Source organism: Sesamum indicum, linkage group LG6 (genome assembly GCF_026168435.1).
Source record: "Sesamum indicum cultivar Baizhima isolate 11 linkage group LG6, ASM2616843v1, whole genome shotgun sequence".
Taxonomy (NCBI): domain Eukaryota; kingdom Viridiplantae; phylum Streptophyta; class Magnoliopsida; order Lamiales; family Pedaliaceae; genus Sesamum; species Sesamum indicum.
Genome location: NC_142662.1, coordinates 21991029 through 22003604, shown reverse-complemented (window position 1 = coordinate 22003604; position 12576 = coordinate 21991029). Strand labels below are relative to the sequence as shown.

The 12576-nt window shown below is 32.8% G+C and overlaps 1 protein-coding gene across 1 annotated transcript; it reads right to left on the bottom strand.

Annotated features, from left to right (window-relative positions):
• Positions 1 to 4887: 4887 nt before the first annotated feature.
• Positions 4888 to 8218, bottom strand: LOC105163858 (EPIDERMAL PATTERNING FACTOR-like protein 6). The gene is made up of 3 exons (XM_011082354.3): positions 7587 to 8218; positions 7460 to 7503; positions 4888 to 5393 (listed from the first exon to the last, which is right to left on the bottom strand). Exons 1-3 carry the CDS (start codon positions 7732 to 7734, stop codon positions 5157 to 5159), a joined length of 429 nt encoding a protein of 142 aa, XP_011080656.1. The 5' UTR covers positions 7735 to 8218; the 3' UTR covers positions 4888 to 5156.
• Between the last annotated feature and the right edge of the window lie 4358 nt (positions 8219 to 12576).

The window sequence follows — 12576 nt, the reverse complement described above, 5'->3', positions numbered from 1 at the left end:
CTCGGCATATTTATGTTGCATATGCCCCTGAATCCTATTATTTAAAATTAAGACTATATTATGTTGGTATTTGAATTCCAAAAGTAAGGTTAATTGTTATTGGGTGTATATATGGTGTAATGCTAAAATTATGAACATTTTACAAAGATTTTGACCCATAAAGTAGCTTGCATATTTTAATCTCCACGTGGGCATGATCATATTGAAATCACAAAGATTTGTATTATATATGGGATGGTAGGTGAGTTGAACCAGTTCGCGAGCTATGCGAGAAGCTTGATATTAAGCTTAATTCGAGCTTGATTTTTTCTAGCTCGAGCTCAGTATACTCTGGTTGTAAGTTTTCTTTCATTTTTTTAATTTTTTGTAAGTATTTTTATTCTTAAAATTTTTATTTATTTAATTTTATATTGAATAATTTATCGAAATTATTAATCAATATCATATATTTTAATTTTAGATAATAATAAATTATGGTATTTTTATTTATACTCTTTATGAAAAGACAAGCTTAATCAATAATTTAGTAAGTTTTTGTATTTTTTAAAAATAAATATTTAATATGACATATGTAAATTTTATGTTATATTTTAATATCTATTTATATTCTCTTATACTTTTTAAATTGATAAGTTCTAATAATTAACTTATAATTATTTAGATCTATTTGTGAGTTTTATATTTATATCAAGATGCATAGTATGCAATCTATTTTATTACTTATGAAATTTATGTCAAAATTTGGTGATCCTCATGAATTAATCTAAAAATCATAATAATAATAATAATAATGATGATAATGATGATGATGATGATAGGTGAACAAGTTTAATTATTTTTATTATATATAAGCAGATTAGCTAATTGATCCTTGGAACGAACATAAAAGGGTGCTAAAAAACCTGATTTATAGTGATCGCGCAAGGTGATAGTCAATTTCAGGTGCTTGATTCGTTCATGGAAGACGGGGTTATGAACTATATGTAATGCTGCTTTATTGTCACAGAGGAAAGGAATGGGAGTAGGGAATGTGATACCAAGATCCTATAGAAGGGATGAAATCCACTAGCTCACAAGTAGTGAATCCCATGGCTCTGTACTCAGCTTCGGCTATAGAACGAGAGATAGTGCTTTGCTTCTTTGTCCTCCATGAGAGCAAAGCAGGGCCCAAGAAAATGCAGAATCATATCAATGATTGCCTGTTGTATGGACAATAGGCCCAATCAACATCACAGTAAGCAGTGAGGTTGAATTGCTCATTTGAAGGAAAAAAGAGGTCCTTGTGTGAGGTTTCCTTGAGATATCTGACCAAATGTGTTGCTGCATCCCAATGCTCTTGTAGGAAGCTTGAAGAGACTGGCTCTGTATGGCATGAGATAAGTCTGGGCTTGTAAACCCCAAATAGAGAAGTCTTCCTACTAGCCTCCTATACACAGTTGGATGTGGGAGAATATGTTCTGAGGACGCTGAGAATTTGATCCTTGCTGGAAGTGGGGTATTAGTGGTTCTTGCATCAGTCAGCTTGTTGGATATATTTGTTCTGCGTGAGGTTAATTCTCTCTGGAGCTCAAGCTATCTCCAAGCCCAAAAATACTTGGCTGGTCCCAAGTCCTTAATGGTGAATAGTTGGTTCAGATATTTCTTGATGTCTTCAATTAAAGAAACTGATGTACCTGCAAGTAGGATATCATCAACATAAACCAACAAAGCAAGAAAACCTACAAAAGCTTTTGTAAACAAGAAATAGTCGTGTTTGGATTACTTGAAGCCAAAAGATTCTATTTTGAGCTGACTCACAGTTCTACTGATGTGATGCTTGCCTAAGTCCATATAAGGATTTCTTAAGCCTGTACACATGTCCTGGAGTAACTGTTTATCCATCTGGAGACTTCACGTAGATTTCTTCATCCAAAAAGCCATGCAAGAAGGTGTTATTAACATCTAACTGGTGCAATTCCCAGCCTGCAGAGACTGTCACATTAGTAAGGGCTCTGACTGTTACTACTTTGACAACAGGTGAGAAGTTTTCAAAATAATTTACACCTTCAATTTGGTTGTATCCTATAGCAACAAATCTAGCTTTGTGTCGATCTAATGTGCCATCAGGTTTAAATTTGAGCTTGTAGACCCATCTACATCCAATAGCTCTTTTGTCATGAGGCAGGGATGTTACTTCCCAAATCTAATTCTATTCCAAAGCTTTAATTTCAGACTCCATAGCCAGTATCCATTCTGGCTGAGTGGCTGCTTGCTGATAAGTGTGAGGTTCCTGCAAGGTGGAAATAAAAGAAACAAATGCAACATGTGCAACAGATATGGCAAACATAGTGGTCAAAGTCTGAAAGTCTGAGTAATTACATACGAAATTATCCATTCAAGAAGGCTTAGAAGTAGTCCTAGTAGATCTTCTAAGAACTGGAGCCATAGAGCTTAGATGATTATGGTTATCAACTGTATTGTTAGATGGGCAAGCACCCTCAATAAGCTCATCATCTGAAGCATTCAATGGCAAAGGAATAGAGCATGTAATAGGATCAATTTGTTCTCCTTCGTAAGGGAAAATGTCTTCATGAAATATTACATCTCTACTTATCCATGTAGTTTTCTTCTCAATGTCAAATAGTTTATATCCTTTTAGTCCATGTACATAGCTAAGAAAAACACATTTGGATGCTCTTGGATCAAACTTAGATTTAAAAAGCCAAGTGTTGGCAGCAAAACAAAGACATCCAAACACTTTCATATGCTTATAATCAACTGGTTTATCATGCAATTGTACATAAGGAGTATGCTAATCAAGAGTTGGAGTAGGCAGCCTGTTAATGATGTATGTAGCTGCAAGAATAGCCTCAGTCCAAAACATCTTTGGAAGAGATGATTGAAACATAAGTGCCTTTGGAACTTGTAGGAGATGCTTGTATTTTCTCTCCACCACCCAATTTTGTTGGGGTGTATAAACACATGTTTTATGATGTGATCCCTTCACTTCTTAGAAAGACTTGGCACTCCTTATTCAGGAATTCACTACCATTATCTGTTCTTATGATTTTGATATTTTTATCAAACTGTGCGCCAATTATTTTATGAAATGATATAAGCACAGGAACAGCATATGCTTTTTGTTTCATGAGGAATGTCCAGGTATATCTACTGTATTCATCCACTAATGTTAATATAAGCACAATTAGACAAGAATTGTTGATTATAGGGTCCCCAAATGTCTATGTGCACAAGGTTAAAGATACCTTTAGAAACAGATTCACTTAAGTTAAAAGGAAGCCTTTGTTGCTTAGCCAATGGACATATATGTGTGAAAGTACATTCTGATTATTTTTAACACACGCACATATAAAAACACACACATATAGAAACACACACTCACGCACTCACAAAACAAACAAACACAGAAACACCACGTAGAAAACACATATATACACAAATTACACAAACACCTACTTCACACCAATGTTTTAAAACTTGGATCGTTGATCTAATAAAAAATTTAATTAGGTCAATGGTCACTGATTCAACCGTCGGGTGAACCGCGATCAAATTAGTGATATCCCAAAAATCGAGCCATAACACTCTCCTTTTTGCTCATCTATACAATTTTATTTTCTAGCACTTATTTTACTAGTTTCAAGTCCAAATAGGCTGAGCACAACAATTTTTTGCTCGCGTCAATGAGTAAATAGTTAGCATCCCCAATTCTTAAAATAATATATAAATCTTTTTCTATTAATTGTCATTTAGATAGCAACTTAGGTAATTATAAGAGATACATATCTAATTAGATTATGGTTTTAATGAGTTTGTTCATTTTTAATATAGAATTCAAATAATTATTATAATGTGGGTGTTGGTTTATTGGTATTTTTATCAATTTTCATATGATATACGGGTTCAATTTCAAAATTGTATGAAGTTTTGGAAATTTTAGAAAAATTCATGAACCAGTTGATTCACTTGATTCGTGACCACATCACCGGTTCAACCGCAAGTTCAGGTAATTTTCAAAAAATAGAATAATTTTGAGGCTAGTCCGATTTTATAAATTAGACTAGACTATTTTATGAATTGAATAATGGTTCAATTGATCCCACCGATCGATCCGAGCTGGGTTTTAAAATATTTTCTCACACATACTAGGAAAACACCCAACGCACACGTAAACATATATAGTCATTATAAACAAAAATAAAAATACATACTCAACACACAAAGGACATCACATGAAAACATAAAATCAAATACATAAAAAAATAATGTCGAATGTGTTTTTTAAATTCCACCGTCCATACCAATCATTAGAAATGAAATAAATGAATTACGTTATTTGTATAATTATGAATGGTACGAGGATCTATGATGCCACCCCCAGGACATGGTCGGAGACATGGATATGGACATGGATGTGGACATGCATTGGCCAACACTGCCTACCGGGAGTCCTTGGTTGGCATGGACAATAGGAAACTAGTTAGTCATTTCAGATTTTAATTATGTATTATTAATTTAATTTTTAAATTAATTGATAGTTTTTTTTTTTGTGAAAAATATTTTCATTGCTCCATAGGAGTCTCGCTCTGTCGGCCGCGAAAGAAGATGGAGGTGTTCACCAATTGCTACACAAAAAAAAACAAAAAACAAAAAAGCGGCCGACTCCTGGAGAGGTCCGCAGAAGGAGGAAGTTGTGAGACATCATTTTTTTAAAAATTTTTAAAAACGCTAACATTTTTTTAAGAAAACGTTCTAGAAGCTGGTGGAAGAACATTCCTCGTAGCCACCTTGGGACATTATGTCATTAGTTGGCAGCTGAACTGAGACAACGATTATTGACATTTGAAAATACTCAGTATTGCCAATATTTAAGAAAACAAATATTCATACATAATAAGTTAGTCAAAATATATTAATTAATTTCACTTTTATACGTACTATAATATAATGAGGAAATCCAACAATTTCTGCGAGAGTAGCATGAAAAACACCCTAAATACTTTACAAGAATATAGCCACATATTAATTAATCAAATAATCAAAACTATAGTAGTAAGATTTGCACTATATGGGTCAATGCACTATTCTCTGTTGCTCAAGGCAAATAATAGCTAGTACTGCACTTGAAAAACTGTAGAGGCTGCCTAGACACTGAGTTAGGGCATGTATAGTTTGTTGCCACATTTGCATCTCCAAGCCTCCGGGTAGTACTCCGTAGTCACCGGCGTCCCAGGCGGCACCGGCACATGCACCGGCTTGCACGGCGTGCATTCCCCGCATTTTGAAGTACAACGAGGAGGCGATGATCCCAGTCCGCCAAGTAGCCTTCTTGCCCCCCTCGTGCTTCCTCTAACTCCTATGACCATCTTCCGAATCTTATTTCTCTCTGAATTCTGCATCAATGGATTACGTAATTCATATGTCCAACATGCAATAAAATTAAACAAAAGTTGGAAGAAAAAAAAGAAGAAGAAAGCTGATATAAGGAAACAACCTGCAGAACAAACTAAGTAGCCTAGAAAACTTCTGCGGTTATGAAATGTTTTGAAATCCAAACCATTCATGGAACCAAAAATTAAGTGGGTTATGGGTTACTGGTTCAATAATTGGGTCAATTGTGATCGAACTAGTGACATCATATTTATGTCATAATAATTATTAATATTTTAAAAATAACATTAAAAATAAATAATATTAATGTACTTAACAACTTATCTTTTAAAAAAAATTACTTTTTTTCTTTGACATTAATAGTTCAATAAGATATACAATATAATAAAATAAATTTAGAAACAAACTTATAAAGATCAAATACAAGAAATAATATTATACATTTTCAAATTAACAGAAAATTAGATACACTAAATTATTAGAAATAATCTAATAGAAAAAGCAAAATTGAACTGAGAAGAGAAATCGGGATTTTATACTTAGAAATAGCATAAAATAATTAAACTTCATAGAAATAATGCACATTTTTAGAAATAATCTATTATCCTTTCACAATTAACATAAAATTAGGATACTTGACAAAAATAATATACATTTTAGAAGAAAAATAAAAAAATTTATCATGTATTTACACTTGATTGTTGATCCGACCGGTTCAATTAATACAATATCGGGTCACCGATTGAACCACTGGGTCAAACAAATTTCACAAAAAATGCAATTTTTTGGCTCCTCCCTTTTTCTAATTTCAATCGACCTGTTTTGTGGGCTGGACGACCGTTCGAGCAATCCGACCTTTGAAGCTGGGTTGGGTTTTAAAACATTGTGGTTATGTACTTAAAGTCTTTGGATCACCATATTGGGTATGATTTTTTAGTGGCAACGAGTGTAATTTTGTAGGACTTGTCAAAAATAGCACGGGAGTATTTATATTAAGGACGTTAATATTATACAAGCGACCATCGTATTGTTGAACATCCAACTTTGTTAATAGCCTATTATACCCCCACAATCAAAGGTTATTCCCATCAATAAGTAACCCACAGAGGAGCCTACAAACAATGAATTGCTAAGCTACCAAGGAGACACAATAAGACATGCAAACCTTAAGTAATTCCACCTCCTTAGGTAGGATTAATCGACTCCGACCCATTATCCATATTTGTACCAGGCTAATATCATCAATGTTGGACAAAATATTCGGTTTAATCTTACAAAGTAAATGAAACCATAATAAAATGAAAAAAATAAAAAGACAAAAATGGAATAAAAGATGTGAACACAAGAAACTCTACCAAGTGGGGTTCAAAATTGATGGTAGAAACCAAAAGGGGGGATACAAGAGATATTTTCCATCGTCAATCATCAAAGAGTTAACACTCACTAGGGGTCCCACGACTTCACGGGGAAGGAACTAAGACATGACTCCCCGACAAAGAGCTTCCTGTTTTGGTTACCAAAACAATGTCTCACCATATTATTCGGGTCAAATAGTTAATGGGTCACATACACCAATGACCCGAAATCAAAAGAAACTACGTTTCTTGACAAATCAAAGACACATTTGAGAGAAATTAAGTTTGAATAGCTTCGATTCTAACCGTCACTATGGGTCAGAGATCGATGCTCTATCATCATAGCAACGTAGAGATTTATGGGTAATTCGCAGTAAGTGACTTACGATTTGGGAGTATACGTACCCTTACTCGTGGTGGTGATCGAATCGAAACTGCTTAATTTTTCTCTAAAAAAAAAAACAAAAAAGAAAGAAAGAAATTGAGTTTGTAACATTCTTGGACCATGTCTTTCTGGTAATGTGCTTATATATGAAACATAGATCAACTGATGTAGACTATAGTTCCTCCCCAAAATTCTACTTCAAGTACACACTCTACCAAGTCCCGTCACAGTCACATCAAACAACATTTTAAGTCACTTCGACGCTCAAATCAGATTTGTTAACTATATGGATTGATTGAGGGGTAGAAGTAAGAATGCATTTGCTTACCTGAAAGCAATTATCAGCTTGAAGACTCAACATGTTCCTGGTTTCTGCAACGGAAACAGCCCAAGCAAAACAGGATTAGATCTCATTTCGCATAATATACATGACCATAAGGGTTCTTGAAACTCACCCGACCGAGATGTTGGGTCGCTGTTCATAGCGTAAATTCCATGGACGCATAAGCAGAAGCAGCAAAAACAGCAGATTACAGCGTAAAAGCGGAGTGTTTTGCAGGGCTTCAACCCACTTGTACTACTGCTTCTCCAGCAGTAACCCATGGGGACTGATTTCAGGCTTGACAGGACAGGAATTTCAGACTCTCCTGGATTCTGGTTTTAGGCGCCCCATGCAACAGCTTTTTAAGCCAAAAAAACACCCTGGAAAAAAGTTCTTACACCAGCCCAAATCACAATCCCACCTCCTCTTTTCGATTGTACATGTAAAAATAGGCAGGTGGTCGAAAGTGGAAACTGCAATTGTGTTTGTACTGATAATCAAGATTCTGTGCAGAGGGTGTGGTGGTGGGGGGGGTTTGTGTTTATAGTATGTAGTGATATAAAGAGAAGATGAGGATGGGAACAGTATTGTGAATTGCTAAGGTTTGCTATGTTTGGAGGTGAGATTTGATGTTGCAGGCCTTTTCTTCCAGGCCTGTCTTTCCACAATTCCGAAATTCAGTAACACCCAACAACTCCAACACTCTCTTCCTCTGCACAAAGTCCCTGTCTGCCTTTACTCTCCTTTTCCCATTTCCTTTTAAGACAATTATTATATACAGTAAATCTGAAAAATATGACATATTATATCCATGTTTGGTGGTTTCAATTTTAACGTGTGTTTTCAATTCTGTATAAGTTTTTGCGTGTAAGAATCAGATTGTATTTGGATTAACTGATGAGACTGTGCTTTATGTTGTTAATAATGTAAAATTAATATACTTTTTTATTTAATGAAAGTAATAATTTCATTTTTCATTGTTGGAATTTTTTATTTAAAGGAAATTGATGGTTATACGTTTTATATTGATTAATGTCATATTAAAATATTACTGAAAGAATATTATTAGTTTACAAAATTAATGATTGAACCTTTTTTGTTTATATATATGTGCACATGTATAAACAAATAACAATCAAGATGAGAACGATGATAAAATATTTATAGTGAAAATAAGTGGAGAAATGCAAGCAACCCCTTTGTGATATTACAAATGAGCAAATTAACCCCTTATGAAAAAATAAATAATGATTTATCTCCCTATATTTTTTAAAATACAACAATTTGTCCCTTTATGATTTTTAAAATGAAGCAATTTAGGTAAGTTGCTTCATTTTAAAAAGTATAGGGGGGTAAATTGCTATATTTTTTTCATAGGGGAATAATGTGCTCAATTTCAATATCACAAGGAAATAAATTGCTATTCACCTTGAAAATAAGTATAAACAAACATATTTTTATTTTTATTACTATTTAAAAAAAAAAAGAAACTGAAAATGAAGCCACAACCAACCAAATTTTACCATATTCATAAGGTAATATAATTTCACACTTATCAAGTGTAAGAGTTTTTCAACCCTTTCCATATTATTGCCACAAGTGATGATCGTAAATTTCAGGCTATCTTAAGGTCTACAATTTTTGTCTCTCTTTTTTCTTAATTATTGGGGTTATGTTTTTGGAATTTTTTTACTTCATTTGGAACAATGATTTTAAATGATAATTACCATTTAAGGAAATTATTTTTCCTTTCTTTAGAAATTAAACATTATTGTCAACAAATCAAATTATGTCATGGTTTATGAAATATAGATAAGAACATTTAGATACAGACAAAGGACATTCATTGCACATATTATTGAAAGTGTTGAATATTGTGGAAAATTATGTTTTTCCATAAATTATTCCTTTTACAAATACTTTTATGGGACGTAAAATGTAAATTTTCTTTTAAATTCAAAGAATTTCATGATCCCATTTGAGATTTGGCATATTTATTAATAACTTACCATTATTTAAAAATTTATATATAAATATCCTTTCAATTTAATGTCAGTCTAACGACGAATCCCTTTTATTAGCCACCGTTAGATTTTCATCTAATATTCGTCGTGAACGGATCAAAATACCCTTTTAGATTACGAATTATAATTTTACATATTTCTTAAAATTTTCAAAAATACTTTTATAGACTAATACGTTAAATGAATTACTTACTTTATCAACCTCATATTTTTTTTATATATATTTTCCAAACATTGTCTTTAAAAAAAATAAAAAAGAATAAAATAATAATTTGCACCATACCATTTAAGGGCTACATAATTTTTGTTTTTTTTTAATTAATGTGAAACATTTGTAGTTATATAGCTATAATTTATTCTAATTTTTGGTGTCATGTCTAATGATGTACACCAAAATTATTGGTTACAGGTTGTTAACTGTACCATGTACATGGTGTCTTTATAAAACAAGTGATGCAACATTTTAGACAGAGAAATTTGCTTTCTTAGACTGTACCAGCTGACATATTCTGTCAATACACAGGGAATTGATAGAATTCTATAACTTTCATGAATAGAAAGAAATAAACCAAAGCACTTTAGTAGCCCTCGTAGAATTTATTCTCCGTCAATCATTGTGGTCTAATTATGAAAATTGAAATTCATCACACTCATGATGTGGATTCGTATTTTTGCCGTGGTGTTTAATAAGTTAATTATAAAAATCTTGACCAGCACGTGTGGATAGACGCAGTTTTTTCTGATATATTTGTAGGGTGTTACTCCTATTTTTTTAATTTGTGTGCCAAAGACAGAAGATAAATGCAATTTTGGTGGATTCGAATTGATTGATGCTGAAGGCTTGAAGCGGGTGGTTCGACGGTGGAATATTACACGGTCATAATTCGTGATCCGATTGAGATATAAGGAAATCTAACTAAATACACCATCGTCTGTTTGAAGAAAATCTAACCCCTCACACGTTTGTCGTAAGAGGTCAATGTTTTTAACTTTTAACCGCTATTCGGATGTTTTTTTTATTTTGTATCTTACTTTTTAGCAAACTTTGATTAATTTTTATATTTTTCATAGTTGTCGTTTGGAACTCGTATTTTGTCATATTATTATGAGAATGTTAAGGTATTTTTGAGTTTTACAGTGTTTTGGGATAGTTCAAAATTTAATCCATTTTGAAACATATTTGACGTAAGTCACTATTTTTATTTCCCAATATACCTATAAATTTTATTGTGGGAGGTCGTTCAAAAGTAATCTATCTACTTCTATTTGCCAAGACCGAGTTCTTGAGAATCAGAGACGGGTCCTTTTTATTCTTTCAATTTATTCGCTTCCCTACTCCATCAGTTTGTGCGGACATAGGGTCCATAGTTTATTGACAATCGCAAAAACTTAAAATCTGACAACATATAAATCTATGTACATGTCAAAAACCTTATTTAGCTCCAACAAATACTTATATCAAATTTATAAATGTCGATGTAGCAACATTCGACCTTCAGACGTTTACTACGATAAACGACTGTATCAGAAAAGACACTAAACTATAGAAAGGGCAGACACTTATTAATTTATGAGCAACAGTTTGACAACTCACAAGTGGTGGTGGATGATCAAAGGGCCATTTTCTTCTTGCCCATCCATCACTTTTGTTAGATTCCAAAGGCAAAAAGATGCAGACAAAACATTAAAACCAAGAACATGCAACACAAATTGATAATACATATATATAGTTTTTCGTACCCCAAATTTTGAGGTCTTTGAATGTTGGCTGTGCTTGTACGGTTTCCCACATCGAGATTGCTTCATCCAAACCCAATTTTACAGATTTTGTTCTATTTTTGAACCTTCAGTTTTAGTGCATTACACCAAATTGTTGCTTGGTCCCAATGTAGTTTGGACTTTTATTTTTAGTTTTACTACAATTTTTGGGACATAATTAATGTATGTGTTTTTGTCTGAGTATCACGTTTGTTGGAGTGTGGAGCCAGTCCCCACAATTACATCCAAAAATAAAAATTATAAAGTTTGTAATATTTTTATTACAACTGTCTTTAACCTAAATTGTTGATGAAATCATCTTAATAGGAAACAATTTTGAACGACAGTGATGCAAGACAAATTTTTAAACCATGAAATATTGTGTTATACATTTCTATATTAGTTATTATTGCATGCAGTTCCTGCGAGCATATAGATAAAAAGAAATAATCTTGGTATGAGATGATATGAAAAAATAATTATGATAAGAATAAATTATAATTATATATTGTAATAATAAATATGGAAAAGTAATGTGAGGGAGAAATGTGGAGTAGTGGATAGTGAAGAAGAAAACAAAAATTTAATTGTGAGATTATTACAAAATATTGAAATTACTAATTTGACCAAAAAAATTTAAACGTAAAAAAATTTGAGAACGTTCCCAATGTTGTTTACTGATTAGAAATTAATAATTACAAAATTTATTGGTTAGAATTTGACCTTTTTAGTTCTTAATCCTGTCAGTAAATTAAATTTTGAGAACGTTCCCAATGTTGTTTACTGATTAGAGATTTAGTCAACGGACATTCCCTGACTATCTACAAAGTAAGAAAAGGTGAGATTGTTAGGGCATACCAATGACCACAACCAATTTATCTATCATGAATGATTGTCATCTTTGCATCTATGATCAACCATGGAATTGTTTATGATCCTGTCTTTAACAGGAATGTCTTTCTCATATTTGTCGTCTCTCTGGGTGTTTTCTTTTATTTAGTTTTAGATTTAGATTTTAAAACAAAATTCACCCATATTTTATTTTTATTTTTGTTTGAAGGAATTGATTTAAAATCAATTTCTGTGGATTGGACCCTATTCACTATTTTCACAAGTTTTAGTAGAAAAATAAAATTTGGTGGATTCGACACCGATCAGGAGAGTTCCCTGTTGGCCTCCCTAGGAACTCTACTTGGACTAGGCTTCTTGGCGGCCACCCTGGATCCTTACAAAAATTGGGCCTCTGAGGGGGTACCTTGGGCATTGCATTCCTTTAGATTTTTGCGATCTCTTTCTTCTTCTCGATTTTTTAAGCCGTTTTGAACCTACTTATCTTTTGTA

What these genes read in the sequence shown, in the direction of transcription:
- LOC105163858 (XM_011082354.3), bottom strand. Translation starts at nt 7,734, where the DNA reads ATGGGTTACTGCTGGAGAAGCAGTAGTACAAGTGGGTTGAAGCCCTGC. An exon ending in CGACCCAACATCTCGGTCGG is followed by an intron (nt 7,504 to 7,586) that starts GTGAGTTTCAAG and finishes TTTCCGTTGCAG; the next exon opens with AAACCAGGAACATGTTGAGT. An exon ending in AAGCTGATAATTGCTTTCAG is followed by an intron (nt 5,394 to 7,459) that starts GTAAGCAAATGC and finishes CCATTGATGCAG; the next exon opens with AATTCAGAGAGAAATAAGAT.